Here is a 26,010-nt window from a genome sequence, read left to right as displayed (position 1 = left end):
TTATAGATCAATCTGCTTGTCTGTAATTGCGATCAAGTGTTGGAGAACACTTGATCTTGGTTGACAGCAGTAGAATTCTCTTTAATTGACAGCATGGATTTACTAAAGGAAGATCATGTTTTAGCAATATGTTTACTTATTATAACAAGGTGACGAATAGGCTGGAAAAGGGGGGGGATGCATATATAGTAGTAGATTTAGATTCTGCATCTATAAATTGCCACATGACAAGCTAGTAATTAAACTGGAAGTGAGGATGGGATTGGATAGTGCATTATTGCATTAGACTGGAGATGGGATGTCTGATAGGTATCAGTAGGTTGTGTACAGGGAAGTGATATCCCAGAATAGGAAAGTCACTAGTGGTGTGCTCCAGGAGTCTGTTTGGGGGCCATTATTGTTTAATTTGTATTAAATAACATCGGAAGGAGCTTAAATGGTGATATACAGTTGTTTGCAGATGATGCAAAGTTGGGATGAATTATAAGTAGAGCAGATGTTATAGCCTTGCAAGAGGACTAGAATAGACTATCTGAATAGGCAAATGTGTGTGAGGATATCAGTTTAATGTTGCAAAGTGTAAGGTTTTAAAATTTGGGAAACCAAGATGGGATGCAGAATGTAGGATTGGTGAGGATATTTTAGCAGAGGTGGAGGAGATGGAAGAGAAGAGGATGATGGTGGATAGGGACTTGAAATTTCATGGACATTTTGCTAAAATTGTGAGGACAACACAGTGAATTAGGGGAATGATGCAGAGAACACTGACATATAGAAGTAAGGATGTTATGATTCAGCTTTGATCAGACCAGATATGGATTATAGTGCATGCACAGATTTGGTTGCCTGGTTTTCATAAGGTGAAGAGTTTTCTTATATAATAAATTTAGTTTAATCCTTTATCCAAGTGTGAGCAAACAAAGTTTGCACCTGAAAGTATCTTCAGGACTGGGGTAAGGTGGTACAATGCTGGGCTACTCGTTGCAAAGGTGGAGCAAGCTAACATCACTCCTATAAGAGACCTCAATAAAGGTCGAAACTAGTCTGGGTAGTGGCCCTTCCTTAATGCATAACATTATACGTATCCGCAAGGAGATGTGTTTTGCATTGGGAGATACTGAGATAGGAGTGATGTTATCTTGCTCCACCTTTGCAACGAGTTGCCCGGTGTTGTACCACCTTACCCCAGTCCTGAAGATACTTTCAGGCACAAATTTTGTTTGCTCACACTTGGATAAAGGATTAAACTAAATTTATTATAGTCTAACCAAGTGAAAAATAAACTTTCAACAGTTTTCTTATATTTTAGGAAATAAATCATTCTTAATGGAATGATTTGGGAAAGAATATGGAGTATGGCACAAAAAAAAAAAAAACAGTACTGAAAAACTCAACAGTATATGTTATGAAATAAACCAGTGTCAGAGTTCAGTATTGTTTTTTTTTTCACCATACTGTAGATGATAAATAATGAGGATATTCAAGTGTTTTGGAGGCTATTTAAAAAACAGCTTAGCAATGGAAAGAGTACTGTCAAAGAAATAAGAAATAAAGGTGACATAAAAAACACAGAAAATTATATTTTCTGTAGTTTTTTTTATGTAACTACAGATGGGCATCCCCAAAAACTCATCATGGGATGGCCATACCTTTCCTTAAACTTATTCATGGACAGAGCACTCATGTCCACTTCTGGCAACCCATTCCACTCACCTGTCAAGCAAAAGTTCTAATAGTCAGCTCCTGCCAACCACACTCTTATACAATGTCAGTGATGTTCAGTCATGTATGAAAATTTCTTTAGCATTTAGTTAATGAAACTCTTTTAGTAATCAATATGTTTCTATCACATCCTCCACTCTCTGCACTACAAACACTCAGTATATTCTCATATAAAAGCACTCCACAGACCAATCAGCATATTGCTGGCTTGCTCACCTTTGAATTCTCTCCACCACTTACACACTCTCAAGAAATACAGGCAACGAAATCTGTGCACAGATGTTCAGAGTCATATCAATGCTTATAAAGAGAGAGAGAGAGAGAGAATAATGTCCCCTTTCCTGTTTGCCAGTGTATTTCTAAACATCCATGTGATGCTTGCGCTATTTTTCTCCCTTTTGTAATATGCTGTTTCAACATATTACCCTCCATGTACACTATCACTTCCAAATCTCTAACCTCAGCAATTTTCCTCCAGTGCAATCTCTTTGGCCTAAAGTACTTACAGTTTCTCACATTATTATTATTATGGGTATCTCCATGGAGTAAATAGACTCATCACAGGAGACCCAAACTATCAAAACAATATCTATCATATCTGTTCTTGAATTCATTTATGGACAAAGAACTCACAACTGAGTCAGGCAATGCATTCCACTCATTCACCATCCTCCAGGTGAAAAACCTCGTTCTCACACCATTGCTAACCACACTTGTTCCTTCATCACTATCACACAGCTGAAACATTTCCCCTGCATCAAGCTTATAAAAACCTTTTAGTAATTTAAATGTTCTATCATATCTTCTCTTCTCAGCCTATCAACCAACCTCTGCAATTCACAAGCTCTCAATCTATCAATGTAGGGAGCAATTTTTACATCACTCACCAACTTAGTCACTCTCCTCTGAACCCTTTCCACAACCTTCTCATCTTCAAGGAATCCAGGTGACCAGACCTGAGCACAGTAATCCAAATGTGGAAGTATCAACACTTTATAAAGGGGAATAATAACCTCTTTATCTCTGGATGTTAGTGTGTTCCTCAATAACCAAGTAATCCTATGTGCAATCTTGGACACCTTAGCAATGTCCCCTGACTTCATCTCCCTATCCACCAACACCACTAAGTCCCTAGCCTCATCAATCTCTTGGAGTACTGTTCCATCAATGTAGTACACAGTTGGTAATCTTTTAATCCCAAAACACATAACTTTACACTTTTCCACATTGAACTGACATCCATAACCTTTTGCCCATTTCACCATTTTATATAAATCATCCTGCAAATTCTCAACATCAGCTTGATTTTTTATTGCGATACCCAACTTTGACAACTGAATATCTCCCTTTAAGCCCTTTCCTATATCATTTATATACAAATTAAACAACAATGGCCCAAGCACAGAGCCCTGAGGCACACCACTGGTCACCTGCCTCATCCTGGATTCTGCTCCTCTGTACACAATCTTCTGGTATCTCTCCCTGAGCCATTCTCCTATCCATATCACCAGTTTAGTATCGATCCCCCACCTGCTCCAATTTGCACAACAGTATTCCATGGGGTATCCTGTCAAAAGCCTTAGCAAAATCCAGACGTACCACTCTGTAGCCATTTCCTTTGTCCAACTCAGATGTCATTCTATTATAAAAAGCTAATAGATTGCTAAGGCAGGATCTACCTTTAACAAAACCATGTTGGCCTCTATAGAGTATCATATCCTAATCCACCCATTCTTGAATTTTGTCTTTAACCAACTTTTCCAATACTTTTACCACCACTCCCAAGATGGTGATTGTAATTAACTACTGCAGTTTTAGACCACCTTTATACAAAGGAACTACTTTGCCTTTCTTCCACTCCCTAGGAACCATACCACAGTTCAAACTTAAGTTAAACACCCAAGTAAGAGGCATTTACAATTCCTTTGCACATTCACGCAACACCTGAGCTGATATTCCATCTAAACCTACAACAGTGTTCGCATTTAAATTTTGCAATATACTAAGTACCTCTGATTTCTTAACTTCAATTCTCATATTAGTTATTGCTAGTACAGAGATATTCTCACTTGGGTGATAGACTTTTGAAAGTGATCACTCAGTAACTCTACTATTACATCTGAATTGGTCACCTCGATACCATCAGCACCCACTAAGGTTATCCTTACGAAGTCATTTTTCCTTTTTACTTGCCACATAGCGGAAGAACTCTTTGGGATTACCCTTGATCTCCTAAGGTCTTCTCATAATCTGATTTAGCTTTTCTTACTATGCTGGTAACCTTCCTAGCTTGAGTCTTGTACTGCTCGTGGGTGTACTGATTGCCTTTCTCCTTGTAAATTCTCCATAACATTTTCTTTATTTGCAGATCAAGCTTGATACCACTACTCATCCATCTAACGCCTACCTTGTTTGTCTTCCTGACCATGGGGACACAATCTGATATTGTCTTGCTCAGATACCGGCTGACTTTATCCCATGCACTGCTAACATCTTTCCCCTGCAATATGTTCTGCCATGGGACTGCTGCAAGCTCACTCCGAAGCTTGTTATAATTGTCTAACCTGTAGTTCCGTATATATCCCTCTTAAGAGAGAAATCCACAAATTTTGCACCCTCCCAAGTCAATACCACATGATCGCTCCCACCAATTGGAAGTAACAAGGACACATTTATGCATATATCCTCTGAATCAATGACCAGATCCAACACTCTCACACCACGAGTCCCTACAGGTATGTGCTGTTTCAAGTAATTATCTCTTAGAAGATGTATGAATTCCATTTTCTTTTTGCCAAGTGATATTCCCTCCTTCCAATTTATATCACCATAATTAAAATCCCTCATAATAATCACTAATCCTGCACTCATTTGCTGATGCATGAATTCAATATCACCCCCCTATACCCCCCTGGCCTATAGCAGCAACCAACTGTATATTTGGTTGTGTTGGTCACTATTTCACACCAGACCGCCTCAAATGTACTATCATTCACATGTCTATCATCTTGATATACTACTTTCTTTGGCTGCATCTCATCAGCAATCATCAACAGTACCCCTCCCCCATTCTATCTTTTCTATCCTCCCTGAAAATATTGTACCCATCACATTCAATTCCAGTGACCACATCTTCTGCTGATAGCCAAGTTTCACTAATGCCTACTACTTTTAGTGAAACTGCACTGACTAATGTCAAAAATTCTTCTCTCTTATTTCGAATGCTTCTTGATTTAGAACTGATATACAAGTCACTAATTTCAGTAGTCCCATGTCGATTTTGATCCCCCTCTCTTCTGCAATTTATTCTGCGAATAAGGATCAATAAATATACAATTACTGCTAAAGTTTCTCTCTCTTACACTCAACCTTTTCAATATTAGTTTTTCCCTGCCCAATTACTTCAACTTGTTCAGAAAACAGTAACTTCTTCAATCGCTTATGACCTTCCATGTTCAGATGCAACCCATCTTTGCATACAGCTGTCTTTTTCCTTCAAACACACTCCAGACATCAACAAATTCCAGACCTCTTTTTTTGCACATTCTTGCAATCATAACTGTTATCGTTTGCTATCCCTTACTGTCAATCTACTTAAAGTCATCCTATAAGATTTTTACATCATCTGTATTAACTATTTCCCTGCTCAGTTATGTATCATCGGTAAACAACTGGATATTTCACCTTAAATCATTCCTATCTCAATAATGCACAAATTAAATAAAACAATGCTCCACCAATCACCTGCTTTCTCGATGTTTGACTCCACTAAATACTATTTGCTGATGTGTGTCAATCAGCCACCTTAATGTCACCAGCTTCATGTCCATCCCAATTTGATGTAGTCATAATAATAAGAGTCCATGGAATATCCTGTCAAATGCCTCTGCAAAAATCTAGCAATAGCATGGTATTGCTATTCCCTTATTCGACTCAACTGTGACTCTACTGTAAAAAATTAGTAAATTACATAAGATCATGCCTTCACAACACTATGCTATTCCGCACAGCACATCACATTTCTGTGCACCTATTCCTGAATTCTGCCATTAACCAACTTTCCCAATACCTAAATCTAATGGAATGCAGCATTACTAATATCCAAAAATGCATTATTATCTAACTGCATCTTGTAAGACCACTAATCTGAGGTGATATGATTACTTAAATAGAATGAGAGAACAGGTATTCGAACACATATTACACAGAAAAGGCATTAAAAAAATAACTAAAATATATGCTATGTTGCAAAAATTACATGGACAACCACATTTTTCTTGAATATTGCATTATTGTTGTTATATGCCATCCTGTCATTTTTGACTCTTGGTGATCTTATGAACAAAAGGCCCTCCATTTCGCTTTTCTTTGTCTTTCCTTTCAGCAGTTCAAAGTTCAAGTTGGTAAGTTATTATGGAGTTATCTTTCTCCTTTATGTTGTCCACTCAACTCTTTTGTTTTCTACCTCTACTTCTCATGCCCTCATTCTTCCCTCAGATAACTACCTTTACAAATGATTCATCTGCCTCAATAATATACCCAAAGTATTAACATCTGTTAGCAATCATTCCTCCAAAGAGTATTCTCTAAAATCTTCTCATTAGTCATTCTTGCAGGCCACGAGATTATTGATAGTCTCATCCATGCCTATGCTTCAAATGAATAAATTTGCTTTCTGTCTTTCTTCTTAGTGATCCAGCTTTTACATCCATACATCACTACTGGAAATGCCATTACTTTGACAATTCTGACTTTTGTGGCCATACTAACACCTGTATCTCTCATAATTTTTGCCAGGTTTAATTTTTCCATGGATATTCTTCTTTTAATTTCATTTTCACAGTTTACCATAATTTTTTTTTATTCTGGACTCCAGTAAATCATAACTTTCACTGACCTCTATTTTATCCTTCAATCATAAATTTTTGCTGATGTTTAAATTAAGCCTGGATTTGTTGCTTTTCCTCTTAATCATTAGACTCAACTGCTCCAATCTTCCTTAGTTTCTACTATGGGGGTTGTATCATCTGCACATCTTAAATTATTTTTCTGCCACCAATCTTAATTCTAGCTGGATCTTTGTCTAAGTTAGCCATTCTCATAATATATTCATTATAAATATTAAAAAGATAAAGTGGCAGTATACAATCCTGCCACACCCTCTTTTCCACTCAAACATTGTCTCTTTCTCCAAAGACTGTTTTTACTGAAGCTTCTTTTTTGTGATATAGCTCTCTTATCAAGAGAATTAGATGCTCAGGTATTCCCATTGATCTCATTATATTCCACAGTCTGTTGCAATCTACACCAGTGGTTCAGTAGTTCTCAACCTTTTATGCTTCACGTAACCCCTGAAATGTGTATGTAATACTGGCAACTCCTTGTATAGATAGATAAAACTACATTTATAGTGGAACAATGGGAATAAAATAAAGCATATATATATATATATATATATATATATATATATATATATATATATATATATATATATATATAGACACACAGGGTGGTTCAAAATTCCACGTACAAACTTTGATGGGAGGTAGAGAATATCAAAATCAACCATATTCACATAGGAAAGCATGACTGGAAACGCCACCTGAAAGTGATAGGTGGCAGTGTTCGGCAGTGCTCCAGGTGAGCAATTGGGGCTTCCTCATTCAAGCTTTTGACGTCGTATCATGCGTTGTTTTACGAATGCTGAGATGGCAGACATGCATGTCATTTACGGGTTAGCTGACAGTAATGGATGAGCCACTGTATGAATATATGTGTACGCATCACCAAATGTTTGCACATTTGCATCAGATTTTGTGTGACTACGGATCATTCAGGCATCACAAGCATGATAGTGGGTGACCAATCGACGCAAAATCCTGCCATGAGTGTTGCATGCGATGGACAATAATCCAGAGACAAGCACACGTGGCACTGCCTCTGCTATAGGAGTATCTCAATCCAGTGTACTGCACGTTTTGCACTCTGTCCTTACATCTATTTTATCTGCAACAGATCCAGTTACTGATGGCCGAAGATTATCTTAGATGTGTGGAATTCGCACAGTGGTTTCTGCAGAAAAGTGCAGTAGACCCGGATTTTTCAACTTGTGTTTTGTTCATGGATGAAGCTTCATTTACCTGCAAAGGGGTCTTCAATCACCACAATGCTCATGTGTGGACCCATGAGAACGCACACACTGTGCAATCACATGCTGCACAACAACAACAACAATGCTTCACCATTAATTTATGGGCAGGTATCGTCGCTAACTGTTTAGTCGGCCCATACCTGTTACCACCCCAACTGGACTTCCAAAAGTATCGGACCTTTCTGGAAGAAGTTCTGCTGGATTTACTGAACAATGTTCCAATGACTGTGCATCAGCAGATGTGGTTCCATCATGACGGGGCTCCAGCCCATTTTGGCATTTCTGTGCATCAGTATTTGGACAGGTCCTTTTTGGGCTCAATGGATTGGGCGTGGTGGACCCGTCACACGCCCCCCCCCCCCACCTGATTTATTGAGCATTGATTTCTTTCTGTGGGGGACCCATAAAGCTATGGTGTACAAAATGCCTGTTGCCTCTGACATGGACCTCGTGACAAGAATCAGCATCGCCGCTGCTAATATCTGGGAAACTCCAGGTATTTTTGAAAATGTATAGCAATCAATGCGTTGTCAGTGTCAGGCATGCATCACTACTAATGGTCATAACTTTGAGGCACCTGATGTGAAACCATATTATGTATCCAACTACTATTGAACTGTTCAGTTATGCCTAATAAAGTTTTTTACACTATTTACTGCCTTGTGTTATTTCTGTATCTTTGTGTCCCTGTTAATACCTTCTGGTGGCATTTCTGATCATGCTTTCCTATGTGAATGTGGTTGATTTTGATGTTCTCTACCTTCCCTCAAGGTTTGTACGTGGAATTTTGAACCACCCTGTATATATATGCCTTATTTTAATTTATTTAATATATACATATTAAATTTTGTATTCATAAATTACATATATCGATAAACACGAAGAGTGTCATAAACATTTTACTGGGTAATCAGTGAGATGGTTGCGCAATATCAGTGTTGCCAACTTAGCAACTTTGTTACTAGATCTAGCGACTTTTGAGCTCTCATGGCGTACTTCCAAAATTTTGCCATGTACCCCCAAGGCATACCACAGGTGAGAACCCCTAATTTACACAATCAAAAACTTTCTTATAATCAATAAAGTAGACGAATACTTCCTTCTCAAATTCACTTATTCTTTCCAGAATCCATTTCATGTTTGCTATCTAGTCTGTAGTTCATCCATCTCTCCTAAAGCCTGCCTGTTCTCCTGGCATTTCTCTATACATATATGACTCCAGCCTTTGTTGGTTAAAACTGATGATAACCATTACTTGCATGTGAAATTAAAGTGATAGTTCTGTAATTCTCGCAATCTCTGTGATTTTAATTTTTTGGAATTGGAATGAATACTAAATACCAATGATAAAGCCAGCCTTGTTGGCAGAGTGGTTAGGGTAACTGCTCTCTGGTCAAAAGGTTGCATGCTCGAATCCTGCTGTGGACATGGATGTTTGTGATTGTCTGTGAAAATACTAGTGGTAGTGGTTGGTAGTAGATGGCATTGGTGTAGATGATGATGATGGTAGTTGCAGTTTGTTGTAGTCATTGGATTGAGTGGTGGAGATGGAGAGTTGGAGAGCGGGTACCCTCTTTTGATGAGTCTTTGGACTCCTTGGAGGTGTCACATAATAATAATAATAACACACAGCACAGATAGGCATAGGCAAGGAATGCAAACTAAATATATATAATGCTGAAAATAGGATTAAGAATTAATCAACTTTTAGCAAATTTATCCTAGGCTACCATAATAGTCATTAATCAGTACCTGCAATTGCAGTAATACAATTACAGCACTGAAGATTAACTATTAATCCTACAGTAATATGACAAAATATTCCCAGTAATGTTGAAGTTTGGCCTATTAAATAATCTAATTTAGCAATAAAATTCAAAGTAACTTACTTTGAAACTTGTATTTAAGCAGAATTTTAGATTACATATATGTAATGTAATAAATATAGTGAACCAGGCCTGACAGAAGGAATGATACTAGTGCCAAATTTAAAGCTGGAAAGATAGTAATGAAACCTGAGAAAAGTTATTATTATTATTATTCATGACAATTCCAAGGAGTCCGAAGACTCATCGCGGGAGGACAACACCTACTGTACAACTCTCCATCTCCACCACAACCGAATCTTTACTATCAATCAACTACATCAGTGCCATCTACCACCCACCACCACAAGTATTTTTTGTCTGTAAATTGCGTGTGTTCTGAAGGGCCAATTTGTTTGCACGAGGGATGAAAAACCCGAGTTTCGGGGAGAAAAACCCTGCTACCTCTGTATGAGATCGGCTATGTCATAACGAGAATCAAACTCAGGCCTTTTCCAATTGAAGGCGCAATGTACCGTCATTCTTCCAATTGCACTACGGAGGTTCTTTAGGTACACCACATGAACTGATGAAAAGTTACAAGAAAACGTTGAAAATAAATCATATACATCAGTAATTTTTTTTTTTTTTTTTTTTAAACTGGGGATTCAGGGCACAGGCAGCTGTAAAGATTTGCTGATAGGATGGTAAGAGTAAAAACAATGAACAAGTTTAAACAAGTTAAGGAGTGGTATGATAGACTTTGTGTTATCTAAGATGGGCCTCCCATAGAGAGTCATGAGATTCCATGAAGGTCCTGATAAATAATACCAAATAATACTAACACTAAAAATCTTTCCATCTTAGATGGGATCTGAACATAAGACTCTCTAACCAAAAGGACATTATCAATATCAACTGAGCTACAGAGGTATAATATTCGTAGTAGACTTTATTAACAATATAGTTATTATTCATGATAAGCTCTAATTACAACCAAAGTGTTTGATTTATATTGGTGTTCAATAAATATTATTTTGTCACTTTAGTATAATTAAAGTAGCTCTAGTATAAAATTAAAGAAATATGAAGAAATGTTTCATTATTCAATTACCTTGTTCTAATGTCCTTCCACTAAATTCAGAAGACCATGGTCCTTTGCCATCTTGACTATAAGCTCTAACTTTTATGAAATACAAAACATTGGGTCGTAGATTATGCACAGTAAAAGCAGTATCACTAATGTTTCCCTCATTAATATTGAAACTACTAGCATGATCAGTAATGTTAATTTGGTACAACCACTTTTGCCAGGCACCTTTTCCTACAAAGGACATACATATTATATATATATATAATTAAATACAGTTCCATAAAAAAACAAAAAACAAACAGCATTTTAATTTTTAAAAATGTAATACTTCTGAGTAAAGTCAAACAAACCTAGAATATGTTTTGGTAATAGCAAAGCAGAAGGTGGGAATTTGGTAATTTGTGAAGTTAATACTGTTGCTGTCCTTAAGCTGAAAATGTCACACACAGACATTTTCAGCTTAAGCACCAGAACAACAGCACAAATGTTTACATAAGACTGATTAACGACGTAAATATAAGACACTCTGATCTGTTTATTTCAGGTGTCAAAATAAACTATAAACAAGTCAAAACAATGATGGGAAGTATTTCTCCTCCCATTTTAGGTAATAACAATAATAATAATTATTATCTTCTTCTTCTTCCCTTCACGTATTAGGCCTAGTGGCCTGTTACAGGGCTATCCTTAGCCCTTCTAAGCCATACCCGTCCTGAGGATAAGGTGGCTAGCCCTATGCCTCTCAGTGTGTGTCCTATGTCTGTAGATGCATGTGTTCATGGGGCCGGTTTGCCTGCTTGCGGGAGGAAAAACCCCAGATAAACTGGGGAGAAAACCCTACAGCACACGCCCGGCTAACTTGGCAATGTCTCAGAAAGATCCTTAAACTCCTCACGTCAGCAATGGGAATTGAACCCAGGACACTCCTCTCCCAGGTATATGGTTGCGAAGAGCATAGCCACTCGGCTAACTGCACGGACTAATAATAATAATAATTATTATTATTATTAACATCATACCTCCATAAATAGTCAGAGGCTCATCAGGGGAAGCACACACTATCAATATGCAAAGCTGACCAAAAACCATTCCTCATTTAAACTAATTCAATGTGTCTGCATTCACAACATGCTCAGGCAATGCATTCCACTCACTAACCACTCTCCATGCAAAGAACATTTATCTCATTCTTTTGCTCACACTTTTCTTATACAGTTTTCAGGAATAGCCTCTTGTTCTACACCCATCTCACACTCTATAAAAAATTTGCTTCCACATTAACCTGGTAACAACCCCTGAGCAACCTGACAATATCTCAGTCACATGGACAGGTTATGGAAAGATCTAGAATCAGAAGACCTGTCCATAACTAAGGTGGTTACAATTGAGGAAAGTGATAATGATATCTTAACTTGGGAGATAGCAAAACAAGTGGAAATTTCATTTAAGAAGGGGGTATATATGGAACTGCAAGGCATGTGATTATGAGACACTTGGAAGCAACCAGAAACAGTACCGTGGTGGTATAAAGATCTGCAAGAGAAGAATGTTCACAGTGCATGGGAGATAGTCAAGGGATATCTGATAGGAAGCAATATCACACTGTGAATCCAAGGGCAGGAGGGTCAATCAAGTAGGAGCGAGTTGGATGGAATATCGTTATGCAAGAGCTGCAAAATAAAAAAATGTTGTGGAGGATATATTAGGAGAAAGGTGACAGCTAACTCATGAACAGTATAAGGAACAGGCAAGAAAGGTTTGGTTTGGTTTATAGTTTATTTGGCACAAAAACTACAAAGGTCATACTGTGCCATTGCCATACTAAGGTTACAACTATACATAAGCAGTTAAAGAAAAGTGTTAACAATATGCCTGTACAAAAATTAGGTTCCACAAAGCAGCATCTACATAGAAACGGAATTGCTGCAGAGGGTACAGCACACACAAGGTTAAAGATTACAGTGGTATAAAAATTGCCAACAATACAAGTTAAATAAGCAAAATGTGTGTACAAGACACCGAGCCAAGGAATGCAGTATCTACATATAGTTAAAATTATAACAGATGTTTTTATAGCCATACATAAATAGGCAAAAAGGAATTATTATACAACATGCATGCAAAAAAATAAAATTTGGCAATGTGGTATTTACATATAAACAAAATTACAAGAATGTTACACAAATATACAAGGTGTCCTACAGCAATACATAATTAGTCAAAAAAAAAAAAATAGTAAAGAGTTTTCGATTTGGTCAAAACATCAGAAGAGCTGATAATAAGTGAGATGACATCTCTCCAACTGGTTGGAGAGAGTGACCATGTGGTTTTGACTTGGAAGATGAATAGACATGCAGGTGTATCAAAGAAAAGGGAATGTATGTGGAATTATAATTTAATTTAAGAATTATAATTTAAGGAGTATGAGTGAGAGGTATGGGGGTGCTAGAAGAGGAGAGAATGGAAACAGTAGAAGAGAGGGAATGAGAGAGAGGTATGGGAATGCTAGCAGACGAGAGGATGGAAACAGTAGGAGAGACGGAATGAGAGAGAGATATGGAAGTGCTAGAAGAGGAGAGAATGGAAACGGTAGGAGAGATGGAATGAGAGAGAGGTATGGGAATGCTAGAAGACAAGCGGATGGAAACAGTAGTAGGAGAGACAGAATGAGAGAGGGATATGGAAGTGTTAGAAGTGGAGAAAATGGAAACAGTAGGAGAGAGGGAATGAGAGAGATGTATGGGAGTGCTAGAAGAGGAGAGAATGGAAACAGTAGAAGAGAGAGGTATGGGAATGAAAGAACAGGAGAGAATGGAAACAATAGGAGCGAGGGAATGGTAAGAGGTATAATGTATGGCGACTCAATGATCCGTGGTGTTCAAGATAGGATGCGTGAGGAGTGTTTGCCAGGAGGAACAATAGAAAGGGTGGCTATGGCAATTAAGAGAGGTGAAAGGGTGGATGAGATGATTGTGATGGTAGGAACGAATGACTTGAGTGGTAATGTAAGTCGGGCAGCGAGAGATATGAGATTTTTGCTTGAGACTGTACGGAAGAAGACAGAGAGAGGAAAAATAGTGTGTGTGTTGCCTAGGTATGATAATGATGAGCTGAGCAGAAGAGCGGTGATATTGAATGGCATAATAGCGAGAATGTGTGACAAGAGAGGACTGGTATATGTGGATGCTTGGAGTGCGTTTGAGGAAAGAGAGGAGTTGTATGCGAGAGACCGTTTACATTTGAATGAGGAAGGGCGTAGGCATCTGGAGAGATTGCTGTTCTGAACGAGTCAGTGTGTCCCAGGGAGGATGATAGCAGGGGTGGCCTCTTGTGGGAATGGATACTTGGGAGAAGGGAGACAATGTCAGGTAACACTGAGCCCAGTGGAGTCTAGAAGGGATAAGGCTGGGTATAGAAACAATGGCATTTATATGCTGTATACTAATGCCAGGAGTATCCGGAATAAGGGAGAGGAATTGGTGGCGCAGATAGCATCAGCCTGGCCAAAAATTATTGCGATCACTGAGACGTGGTTGACAGAAGAGGATATAAAAACAGGAATAGAAGTCGCTGGGTATAGCATTTTTCGTCAGGATAGGAGGGGAAAGCGTGGTGGTGGGGTGCTGCTTATGATAAGTGATGACCTATGTCCTCTAAGAGTGGAGAATTTGGAAGGAAGTGAGACAAATGATTTTGAGAGCGTATGGTGTGAGCTAGAGGTAGGCAAGACAGGATATTTAGTGGGGTGTTGCTACAGACCCAGGAGCACAGAGGATGGGGACCAGGAGATGTTTAGACAGCTAAGTTTGGCAAGTGCAAGAAGAATGATTGTTATGGGAGATTTTAACTTCAGTAGTATAAATTGGAGAGAGGAACATGCATGTAACAATAGGGGAATGGAATTTCTAGAATTCTTGAGGGACAAATGTCTTAGGCAACATGTAACAGAGGGAACAAGAGGTTCAAAAATTTTGGATTTGGTTATAGCATCAGAAGAGTTGATAATAACTGAGTTGACGTCTCTCCCACCAGTTGGAGAGAGTGACCATATGGTGTTGACATGGAAAATGAATAGACATGCAGGAGTATCAAAGAGACGGGAACTTATGTGGAATTATAAGGCAGGTGATTATAATAGTCTTAGACGTCAACTTCGGGAAGTTTCATGGAGGGAGGAATTGGACGGCCGGGATATCACCAGTGCGTGGGAAATTGTGAAAGAATATTTGTTATCAGCAATGGTAAGTTGTATACCACGAGTGAAGAAGAGGGCGCAATTTGGAGTAAAGTGGATGACAAACAACATTAAACAGGAACTGCATGCGAAAAAGAGGCTATGGAAGAGATATAAGGAGACAGGTGAAGAGAGGATGGGTGAAGAATATAAGACACAGGCCAGAAGAGTGACTCGTGTGGTAAGGAAAGCGAAACTGGAATATGAGAGGAGATTGGCCCTAAGATCCAAAGAAAATCCTAGGGAATTTTTTAGCTATGTGGCCAGTAGGAGGAGAAATGACTGTGGAAGAATGATATTGTGGGATAAAAATGGGAATAGAGTGACTGATGCAGAGGACATAGTGGAATTGTTCAATGAACACTTTATTGGAGTATTTCATCCTAGAGGAGTCAGTTTTAATGCTAGAGGGATAGGACTGGTACGAGGTCTGGAGGTACAGGAGGAGAGTGTGTTTCAGATACTGAGTACTCTGGATGTCAGTAAAGCTGTGGGACTGGATGGTATTTCGCCACGAGTTTTGAGAGAATGTGCTAGCGAATTGACAATACCTTTAACGTGGCTTTACAATGAAAGTCTGGTTTTGGCAAAGGTGCCCAGGGAATGGAAGGAAGGTAAGATAGTGCCATTGCATAAGGGTGGTAACAGACTGGAAGTGTCTAATTATAGGCCAGTCTGTGTGTCATCAGTAGTTGTTAAGATCTTGGAGAAAGTAGTGAGGGACCGTGTACAGCATTGGGCAGATGAGGGTAATGTTATCTGTGAGAATCAACATGGATTTGTGAAAGGACGCTCTTGTTTTAGCAATATGCTAGCCTTTTATAATAAAGTTACAAGAGCATTAGATGAGGGAAAGGCATATACTGCAATTTTCTTAGACTTGGCGAAGGCATTTGACAGGGTGCCACATGATAAGCTGATATTTAAGTTGCAGCACATGGGTCTGGATGTCAGATTGGTCAACTGGATTCAGGATTGGCTGTCTGATAGGTATCAGAGAGTTGTGTATGGTGGAGCAGTTTCCAGGAGGCAGAGGGTTACAAGTGGGGTCCCACAGGGCTCAGTACTAGGACCTATATTGTTTAACCTTTATATCAATGACATAGCCAGTGGATTGCAGGGGGATATTCAGTTGTTTGCGGATGATGCGAAGCTGGGAAGGATTATTAGTAATAGCGCAGATGTGGTAGCCCTGCAAGAGGATTTAAATAAGCTAGATAGATGGGCAAATGAATGGGGGTGTCAGTTTAATGCAGCAAAATGTAAGGTCTTGAGGTTTGGGAAACATCGATGGGATGCTGCATACTCTTATGGGAGGAGTTATACTGGTGGAAGTAGGGGAGACAAGAGATCTGGGGTTGATGATTGATAGAAACCTGAAGTTTAGGGGACATATTGCAAAGGTGGTGAAGGTAACACAGAGGATTGCTGCTATTATGAGAAGGACACTGACCTGCAGAGATAAGAGGGTTATCATTCCGTTGTATAAATCTCTGATCAGACCACACTTGGACTATTGTTCTCAAATTTGGTCCCCAGGATTTGAAGGGGATAAATTAACTGTGGAAAGGATACAAAGACGGATGACAAAGATGGTTTCAGGACTGTACAATGATAGCTATGAGGATCGGCTGAGAGAATGTGGACTGCAGAGTTTGGCGGATAGAAGAAGGAGAGGTGATATGATTGAGACTTTTAAACTGTTGAGAGGTGGTTACAGGGTTGACGCTGGGGAGTTCTTTCGCTTGGTTGATCAGCGGGAAGGAGTGATGACAAGAGGCCATCCCTGGAAGTTACGAAAGGAAACTGTGAGCAAGAGGGTAAGGAGTGGTTTCTTTGTGTGGAGGGTGGTTGAGCCGTGGAATGCATTGCCTGATGGAGTGGTGGGAGCGAGAACGGTCAGTGACTTTAAAGAGTGGTATGATAAACTTTGTGTTTCTCAGGGGGGGACCTCCCCTCGATGAGTCTTGACAGACTTTATGTCTTAGGAAGGACCTCCCTCGATGAGTCTTTTGACTCCTTGGAGGCCTGAATAATAATAATAATAATAATAATAATAATAAGGCAGGTGATTATAATAGTCTTAGGTATCAACTAAGGGCAGTTCCATGGAGGGCAGAATTTGAAGGCCAGGATATCATTAGTGCTTGGGAAATTGTGAAAGGATATTTGTTAGCAACAATAGTAAGCTGTATATTCCACGAGTGAAGAAGATTACACAATTTGGTGTAAAGTGGATGACAAACAATATCAAACAGGAACTGTAGGTGAAAAACAGATTATGGAAGATATATAAGGAGGGGGAGGGGGGGTGGAGAGCAGATGCATGAGCAATATAAGATGCAGGCAAGGAGAGTGACCAGTATGGTGAGGAAGGCAAAACTGGAATATGAGAAGAGATTGGCACTAAGATCCAAAGAAAATCCTATTTTCTTTGGATCTTAGTGCCAATTTTTTGTCACTAATTCCAATGCCAATTCGTCCTCAATCATTTCTCCTCCAGTAGGAGGAGAAATGATTGAGGACGAATGACATTGCAGGATAAAAATGGGAATAGAGTGATTGATGCAGAGGACATAGTGGAGTTGTTCAATGAGCACTTTATTGGAGTATTTCAATAGAGTGTTAGCTATTAGTGACAGTTCTCTCTGTACATCTGCTTCTTTTGAAATAGACCTTAAGGCTCTATTATGGAGCATGTGAATGATGCTGTGTTTTTGTGATCTATGATGGTTGGACGAATAATGTAGATATCTACCTGTATCTGTGGGTTTCTTGTAAATGGAGAGTTGGAAATTGTTATCTTCTTTCTTCATGAGGATATCAAGAAAAGGAAGTTCTTTGTTCTTCTCTAGTTCTATAGTGAATTTGATCTTATTGTGTAGGGAGTTGATTTTGTTCAGAAACACGAGAAGGTTTTTAATGGTATCCTTCCAGAAGATGAACATGTCATCGACATATCTCCACCAAATTGACAGTTTTGGTAAAATGGTGGAAAGAATATCCTTTTCAAGTTTTTCCATAAAAAGGTCTACACATGGTGGTGACAGGGGGCTACCCATGGCTAGACCTTCCGATAGTTTGTATACAGTGCTGTTAAATTTGAAGAAATTTGATTTCAGGCAATGATGAAACAAATGTGTGATGTCTTGAGGGAAAAGATCTTTCAGAATGTTGACTACCGCTACGATCGGTAGTCAACATTCTGAAATACCATGAATAAGGACACTACATCAAGACTAGCCATAATGTCCGTTTCTGATATCTTAATACTCTTGATTTTTTCTACAAATTGTTGAGTTTTTAATGTAGGTCTCTGTGTGTCTAATTGTTCCTTTCATTAATTTTGCCAGATGCTTTGCTAGTAAGTACGTAGGTGAGGATCTTCCATCAACTACTGGACGAAGAGGTAGATTTTCTTTGTGAATCTTGGGAGCCCCATAAAGGTGTGGAGTAATAGGATGTAAGGATTTAAGTTGCTTTTTAAGTTCATCCTACCAACCAGTCATATTGCGGATAAGAGTGTTAGTCTCCAGATGATTACTCATGATGGGATTTTTATCTAAGACTTCGTAAGTGGAACTGTCTGCTAGTAACAAGTTAATCTTATCAAAGTAATCTTTCGAGTTAAGAATGACCGTTGAATTTCCTTTATCGGCTTTTGTTATTATAATGTCTTTGTTGTTACGTAAATTGCAGATAGCTTTCTTATCATAAGGAGTAATATTAGGTATTGGTGGTTTTGCTGAAGCAAGAATAATCATACTATTGAACCTGATAGCATTTGCTGTAGCCTCTGGAAGAGGAAAAAGACTTTTTTCTATCCCACATATGAAATCCATTTTAGGAATAAAATTAGGAGAGATGGCAAAATTGAAACCCTTTTTTAGGATTTCTGATTTCTGGCCGTTACATTTGAATGATCAAATGTAAAGGCCTAACAGTTACTAAAGTGTATGTTTTACATGTAACTTAATGCATTTGTTTTTACACCAATTCAGCCTTGAAAATGCTAGACAGTGGCTAGTGAAACTTGTTGGCTTTTTGAATATTTTATCATTTATCTTCTGGTCTTTTAACAATAAAAGTTCTTTATGGTAATGTTATTTGTGAGAATCAACATGGATTTGTTAAGGGGCACTCTTGCTTTATTAATATGATTGCCTTTTATAATAAAGTGACAAGAGCATTAGATGAGGGGAAAGGCATATACTGCCATTTTTTTGGATTTTGCAAAGGCATTTGACAGGGTGCCACATGATAAGTTGATATTTAAGTTGCAGCACATGGGTTTAGATGTCGGGTTAGTCAAGTGGATTCACTATTGGCTGTCTGATAGGTATCACAGAGTTGCGTATGGTGGGGCAATTCAAGGAGGCAGAAGGTTACAAGTGGTGTTCCACAGGGCTCAGTACTGAGACCTGTATTGTTCAACCTCTATATCAATGACATTGTGAATGGATTGCAAGGGGATATTCAGTTGTTTGCAGATGATGTGAAGCTGGGAAGGGTTATCAGTAACAGTGCAGATGTGACAGCCCTGCAAGAGGATTTGAATAAACTAGACAGATGGGTAAATGAATGGGGATTTCAGTTTAATGCAGCAAAATGTAGTCTTGAAGGTTGGGAACCATCGATGGGAGGATACGCGATTGGAGGAGCTATATCTAGGAAGTAGGGGAGACAAGAGATCTGGGGGTGGTGATTAATAGAAAGCTGAAATTCAAGGAGCACATTGCAAAGGTTTGCTGCAAAACTGAGGACACTGACCTGCAGAGATAAAAGAGTTATCATTCCGTTGTATAAGACCCTGATCAGACCATACTTAGACTATTGTTCTCATGTTTGGTCCCCAGGATTTGAAGGGGATAAATTAACTGTGGAAAGGGTACAGAGGCAGATAACAAAGATGGTTTCAGGACTGTACAATTTCAGTTATGAGGATAGACTGAAGGAATGTGGACTGCAGAGTTTGGTGGATAGAAGAAGAAGAGGTGATATGATTGAGACTTTTAAACTGTTGAGAGACAGTTACAGGGTAGACATTGGGGAGTTCTTCCACTTGGTCGAACAGTGGGAAGGAGTGATGACAAGGGGGGGGGCATCCCTGGAAGTTACGAAAGGAGGCTGTGAGCAAGAGGGTGAGGAGTGGGTTCTTTGCATGGAGCACCCTCCCTCCATGCAAAGAAAGTTGAACTGTGAAATGCATCGCCTCAGAGAGTGGTTAGAGCAGGAATGGTCAATGGGTTGAAGGAGTGGTATGATAAACTTTGTATTCCTAAAACGACCTCCCACGATAAGTCTTTTGACTCCATGGAGGTCTAGATAATAATAATAATATGTATGCACAAAAGTTAAGCTGGGCAATGCAGTATCTACATATAAACAAAATTACTGCAGCATTTAAAGCAGTACATAATTAGACAATACAAGTTAATAAACAAAATGCATGTAAAACACCAAGCCAAGGAATGCAGTATCTACATACAAGATTACTACAATAATATTACAACAAATGTTATTACAGTAATAAATAGAGTTAAAGAGGAATTATTATACAATATGTATGCAAAAAAATTAAGGTTAACAGTATGGTATTTACATATCAACAAAATTACAACAAGGTAACACAAGGCTACAGAAATACATGATTGGTCAGAAATTAAATTAATGAATAATATATACATTAGTACTCAACTCCTGCATATATACATCACAAAACATTACATATTTTGTAATATATACATACAAAAGTTAAGTGCAGCAATACATATTTACATATAAACAAAATTACAGTCAAATGTGTTTGTATAAATTAATTCTTTGTAAAAAAATTAAAAACATCATGCAATCTGCCTGCATTTGTCAGTATCTGCCTGAGTGTATATGGTCTGGCCAGGTAAGCAAAAATTTCATTCCTCTCTCATGCAAAGTGCTGGCACTCTACCAGTATATGATAAATAGTGAGATGTGTATTGCATTTTTTGCACATGGGAGGGTCATTAGCTCTCAGTAAATAATAATGTGTAAGATGACTGTGACCTATGTGGAGCCTAGTGAGAACAACTTTCACTCTTCTCTTTATTCATTGACTAGAATGCCAATACTTAATTTCAGATATAATGTCATATAATTTGTTTGTTAATGCTTCCTGCCATGATGACTGCCATTGAGCAATTAGCTTTGATCGTATAAACTGACTGTAGTCTGTATATCTCATCTCATCTTCCTTATACCCTCTTTTACCTTGCGGTGTCAAGGGTCCATTGATCATCGGACCTCACTCTGTTTACAGGATAAGATGGTCAGCCTTATGCCCCGGTGTATCCTATGGCCTGTAGTGTTGAGTTCTCAAGGCCAGTTTGCCTGCTTTGCGGGATGAAAAACCCCAGAATAAACTGGGGAAAAAACCCTGCTGTCCACGCTCAAGACTGGCTAACTTGGCGATGGCTGAGGAAGATCCTTCAGCTCCTCACGTCACCGACGGGAATCGAACCTAGGACACTCCTTCCCCAGGCATATGGTTGCGAAGCACAAAGCCACTAGGCTAACCGCGCGGACGTAGTCTGTATATGGTACTGTCAAACAGTACGTGGAGAAAGTTTAAGTTGATTTAGCAACTGCATCTGCAGCCTCATTTCCCTTAATTCCAATGTGGCTGGGAATCCAGCACAACTGAACATTAAAATTAAGGATTTTAGTTCGTGAAACAGGTGTAACACCTCATAAAGTACTGGATGTGGATTATACATAGGAGAGGAGATAGCCTGTAAAGAGCTCTATGAGGCTGTATAAATTATATGCTTTTGGTAGCAGTTTTCTTTTATATAAACAAGTGAAAGCTAAATGGCATGTAACTCTGCTGTATAATTACTGCAATCAGGTGGGATCTAGTTAGAGATAATAATGTCAGGAAACACAGCAGCACAGCCAACAGAGGTATTAGTTCTTGAACCATCAGTATAGATAAGCAAGAAATCAGAGTATGCTACTATGTGTGCATTAAACAATTGGAGGTAGACAGATGATGGAGTATGAGATTTCTGTATCTGACAAAGTGAGAGGTTGCAGGATGGTGTACAAACCTGCCATGGAGGGATGCTGTTATGTTTAGTATAGGCAACGTTGTCAACGTTTATACCAAGTGCTTGCATAGTCTCTTTAACATGCATACCAAAAGAATGTATGGCAGTTTCAAGTGTGTGGTATTGAGCTTCCCAGTGCAGAGAAAAGAGACTAGTCCATGTAGGATGATCTGGGAGAAACTTTATCTTTAGGGCATAATTAAGAGACAACTGTTTCTGTAGAAGTGATAGAGCGGGTTCATTTGTTTCAACATAAAAGACTCTGAGTGGGTGACTCTGTGTTGCAGAACCATAGACTTGAGATCCATAATCCAGCTTTGATCGTATAAGTGCACAATAAAGATGGAGCAATGAAGCTCGATCTGCACCCCACTCAGTAGAGGATAGTGTGAAGAAGGTTCAATGCTCTCTTGCACTTTTCTCTTAGTTGACAAATGTGTGCTAGACATGTAAGTTTACTGTCAAAGATCAGTCCCAAGAACTTGGCTTCTGTAGCTACTGGAATAATAGTGTGTCCCATTCTTAATTCAGGATCTGGGTGAAGAGTGCATTTTCAACAGAAGTGTACACAGACACTTTTTTCTGTTGAAAACCTAAACCCATTACTAAGAGCCCACAGAGAAACATGATCAATTGCTTGCTAAAGTTGTCTTTCAATTACCCTCATGTTACAGGAGTGGCAGTAAATTGTGAAGTCATCAATATATAGAGCACTGTCTACAGTGGGAGGAAGCTGTTCAGTAATTGAGTTAATTTTAACAGCCTTGGGGAAGTCCCTGTTCTTGATGATATGATCGAGATAGCATATTTCCCACTCTGACTTGGAAAATTTGCCTGGAAAGAAAGTTTTTAATAAATACAAGGTGTCCTTTAAGACCCAGGTTATAGAGGTCTTTTGATATGCCATATCTCCAGGCTGTGTCATAAGCTTTTTCCATGTCAAAACAGAAACAGAAACAAGATGTTCTTGCTTCAGAAATGCATCTTTTATACAAGTTTCTAAACAAACCAAATGGTTTAAAGTTGAGGGTTACCTACAGAACCCACATTGTGTATTGGAGAGAAGATTGTTGCTTTCTAAACGCCAGAGAAGTCTGGCATTAACCATTTTCTCTAGTATCTTACAAAGACAGCTGGTCAGAGCAATGGTTTGATAATTATTTACTTGTGTTGGATCTTTTCCTGGTTTTAGGATAGCAATGACAATTGACTTATGCCAAGAATTTGGAAACTCTTCCTCTTCAAGTATTCTATTGTATAGTAAGAGAAGGAGATCCATAGAAGATGATGGTAGATGTTTTATCATTTCATAGTAGATGTCATCAGGCCCTACTGCACTAGGGTGAGATAGTAGGAGAGCTCTTTTTAGTTCCTCCTTAACAAATGGCTGATTGTATGGCTCAGGAATATTGGTAGAAAAATTTAGCCTTTGTTTCTCTTGTGTTCTTTCAGAATTAAAAATTCAGGAGGATATGAAGCTGTTGCTGAGATTCTGGTAAAATTTCTCCCAGAGTGTCTGCAATGGCTTTGGGATCAGCAATAACATTTCCATTATGGTCTAAGGTAGACAAACAATGTGTTCTGTATCTGCCTTTCATTTTCCCGATTTTATCCCATACAATTTTTGGACTGGTCATTTGATTAATTGATGTAGTAAATTGGATCCTTGATTGTTTTTGACTCTGATGCCTCACATAGCATGCTTTGGCTTGAGCACACTTGAAAGTTATAAGGTTTGATGTGGTGGGATATCTATGAAATATATCCCATGCGTTGATCTTTTTTGGCTGTCTGACATTCTGGGTTCCACCAAGGTTTTGGATAGAGTGGAAACCGAGATGATGTTTTTGGAATGGAGGCTGTTGCTGCCTGGACAATGCACTCTGTTATATATTTTACCACTTCATTAATAGGTATTCGACTGACGCAATCAGCATTAAATTTTGCAAGATGAGAGAAAGTGTTCCAGTCAGCCTGGTCCATTTTCCATATAGGTATCTGTGTGGGTGAACATGGTTCCTGTGAAGACATTGTGCAGAGAACAGGAAAGTGATCACTTCCATATATGTTCTCTTCAACGTCCCACGTGAGCATTGGAAGAATGGAAGGGGAGCAGATTGTAAGATCAACTGCAGAATATGAACGGGTAGGCATATGGAAGAAAGTACTGAGTTTATTATTTTAAAGGGAGAGGTTATTATTATCAAGGATTCTTTCAACGATTCGACCTCGTCTATTAGTGTTGCCACTACCCCATAGAGTATTGTGACCATTAAAGTCATCCATTGAAAGTATGGGTTCAGGCAGTTGAGAGATAAGGTATCAGGATCAATTTCATTTAACTCAGCACTTGGTAGTAAATAAATCAAAGATACTGTAATAAGAAATCCCACAGAGAAGCGAATCACTACTGTTTCCAGAGAAGTATTAAGTTGGACCTGATGGAAAGGAATATGACTGCCCACTATTATAGCTACTCCTCCATGAGCAGGACCACCTCCAGTTCTATCCTTGCGTACAACAGTGAGATTTCTAAAAGTAAGGTCTTCATTGGGTCTTAAGTGCGTTTACTATAGACAGAAAAACAGAAAAGTTTGCATTTCTGCAACAAAATCTAGATATCATTGATATACTGGTGATCTCCACAACAGTTCCACTGTACAAATTTTCCTATTGTTTTGGTTTTATAGACTTGTCTGGTTTTCAGGAGGCTTACCTTTGTCATATTTATATTTATCACTTGTTTTGGGGAAGTATGGGCGGCCAGCAGCCATCTCTTCCTCCGGTAGAGTATTCAATATATCTGATGTGTTAAGGTCAGTAGGTAAGTTTAGTTTACTTCTGCTGGGTACTGAAGTATCCATTTTTTCTGTGGGAGTATCTGGTGGTTTATCTTTAAGTGATATTTTTGCCATGATTTTTTTGACAAGTGGGTTTTCATCGAGTGGGATCATTTTTGGAGTTGTCTTTGGAGTAAGGCCATAGGTCATGCATGTGATTGAAGTGCTCAACAGAGAAATACTTGTGATCGTAAAGTGCAGGTATGGTGAAATTATCAGATGGTGGAACAGACATACAAGTTTGAGTTGCTACTGTCACTTTCTTAATTGTTACCTTCTCAGCATAAGAGGATCTCAGAGCAGGTGCGATAGTGGCCAGCTTTCTTTTTTGCATCCTGCTTTGTTATACTTTGCTCTGTTGTCATTCTTTGTATTTCTTTTTCATCTTTCCATTTCTGACATGCACAAGAATAAGCTGGATGATCTCCCTGACAGTTGACACATTTAGCTTTTTTTGCACAGCAAGATTTGTTATCATGCTCTTTGCTACCACATCGAGCACAGGTAGTAGAACTATGACAGGCAGTTTGGGCATGTCCATATCTCTGACATTTAAAGCATCTCAGTGGGTTAGGGATGTACATTCTAACAGGACAGCTGAGATATCCTGCTTTTACAGATGTTGGAGGTTTAGGTGTATCAAAAGTAAGAATGATGTTCTTGGTTGGAATTAGGTGACTATCCCTCCTCTATCTTATCCTGGAGTTTACAGAATCTCCTGCTCTTGTGGCTTATGTTATTATGGACAAACTGGTCGATCTGCACAAATTCGTCTTGAAGAACATCAAGAATACATTTCTCTTAAAGACCCAACAGATTCAGTTTAGCAAACCACACTTTATCCACAAAAACACAGGATTCGGTGGAACAAAACCAAAATATTACACTAAACTTACTTTCTTCTGGAAAGACTCTACAAAGAAAGCTGTGAAGCACACATTCACAACCTCAACCTGAACAAAAGTGATTGCCTAAAACTTTCTCAATTTTGGGAAGTTATATTAACTAATACTCACCATTCATGTGTCCCTTATTTAATTAATTTTTACTTATATTTAAAAATAATTAACTAAATTAATT

At 38.7% G+C, this 26,010-nt stretch overlaps 1 protein-coding gene across 1 annotated transcript in view; it reads right to left on the bottom strand.

The window, feature by feature from the left end:
- Positions 1–26,010, bottom strand: part of LOC150096198 (proto-oncogene tyrosine-protein kinase ROS-like) — a 481,253-nt gene that overhangs the window by 331,792 nt on the left and 123,451 nt on the right. The window contains exon 10 of the mRNA XM_090409003.1: positions 10,793–11,002. Within this exon, the coding sequence (XP_090265129.1) occupies positions 10,793–11,002 (210 nt within the window). The remainder of the gene's footprint in view (positions 1–10,792; positions 11,003–26,010) is intronic.

The sequence above is a fragment of the Typopeltis vanoorti genome, chromosome 19 (genome assembly GCF_054136105.1).
Source record: "Typopeltis vanoorti isolate ZY-2024b chromosome 19, IOZ_Tvanoo_1.0, whole genome shotgun sequence".
In the NCBI taxonomy this organism is placed as follows: domain Eukaryota; kingdom Metazoa; phylum Arthropoda; class Arachnida; order Uropygi; family Thelyphonidae; genus Typopeltis; species Typopeltis vanoorti.
This window is presented reverse-complemented; position numbering and strand designations above follow the sequence as displayed.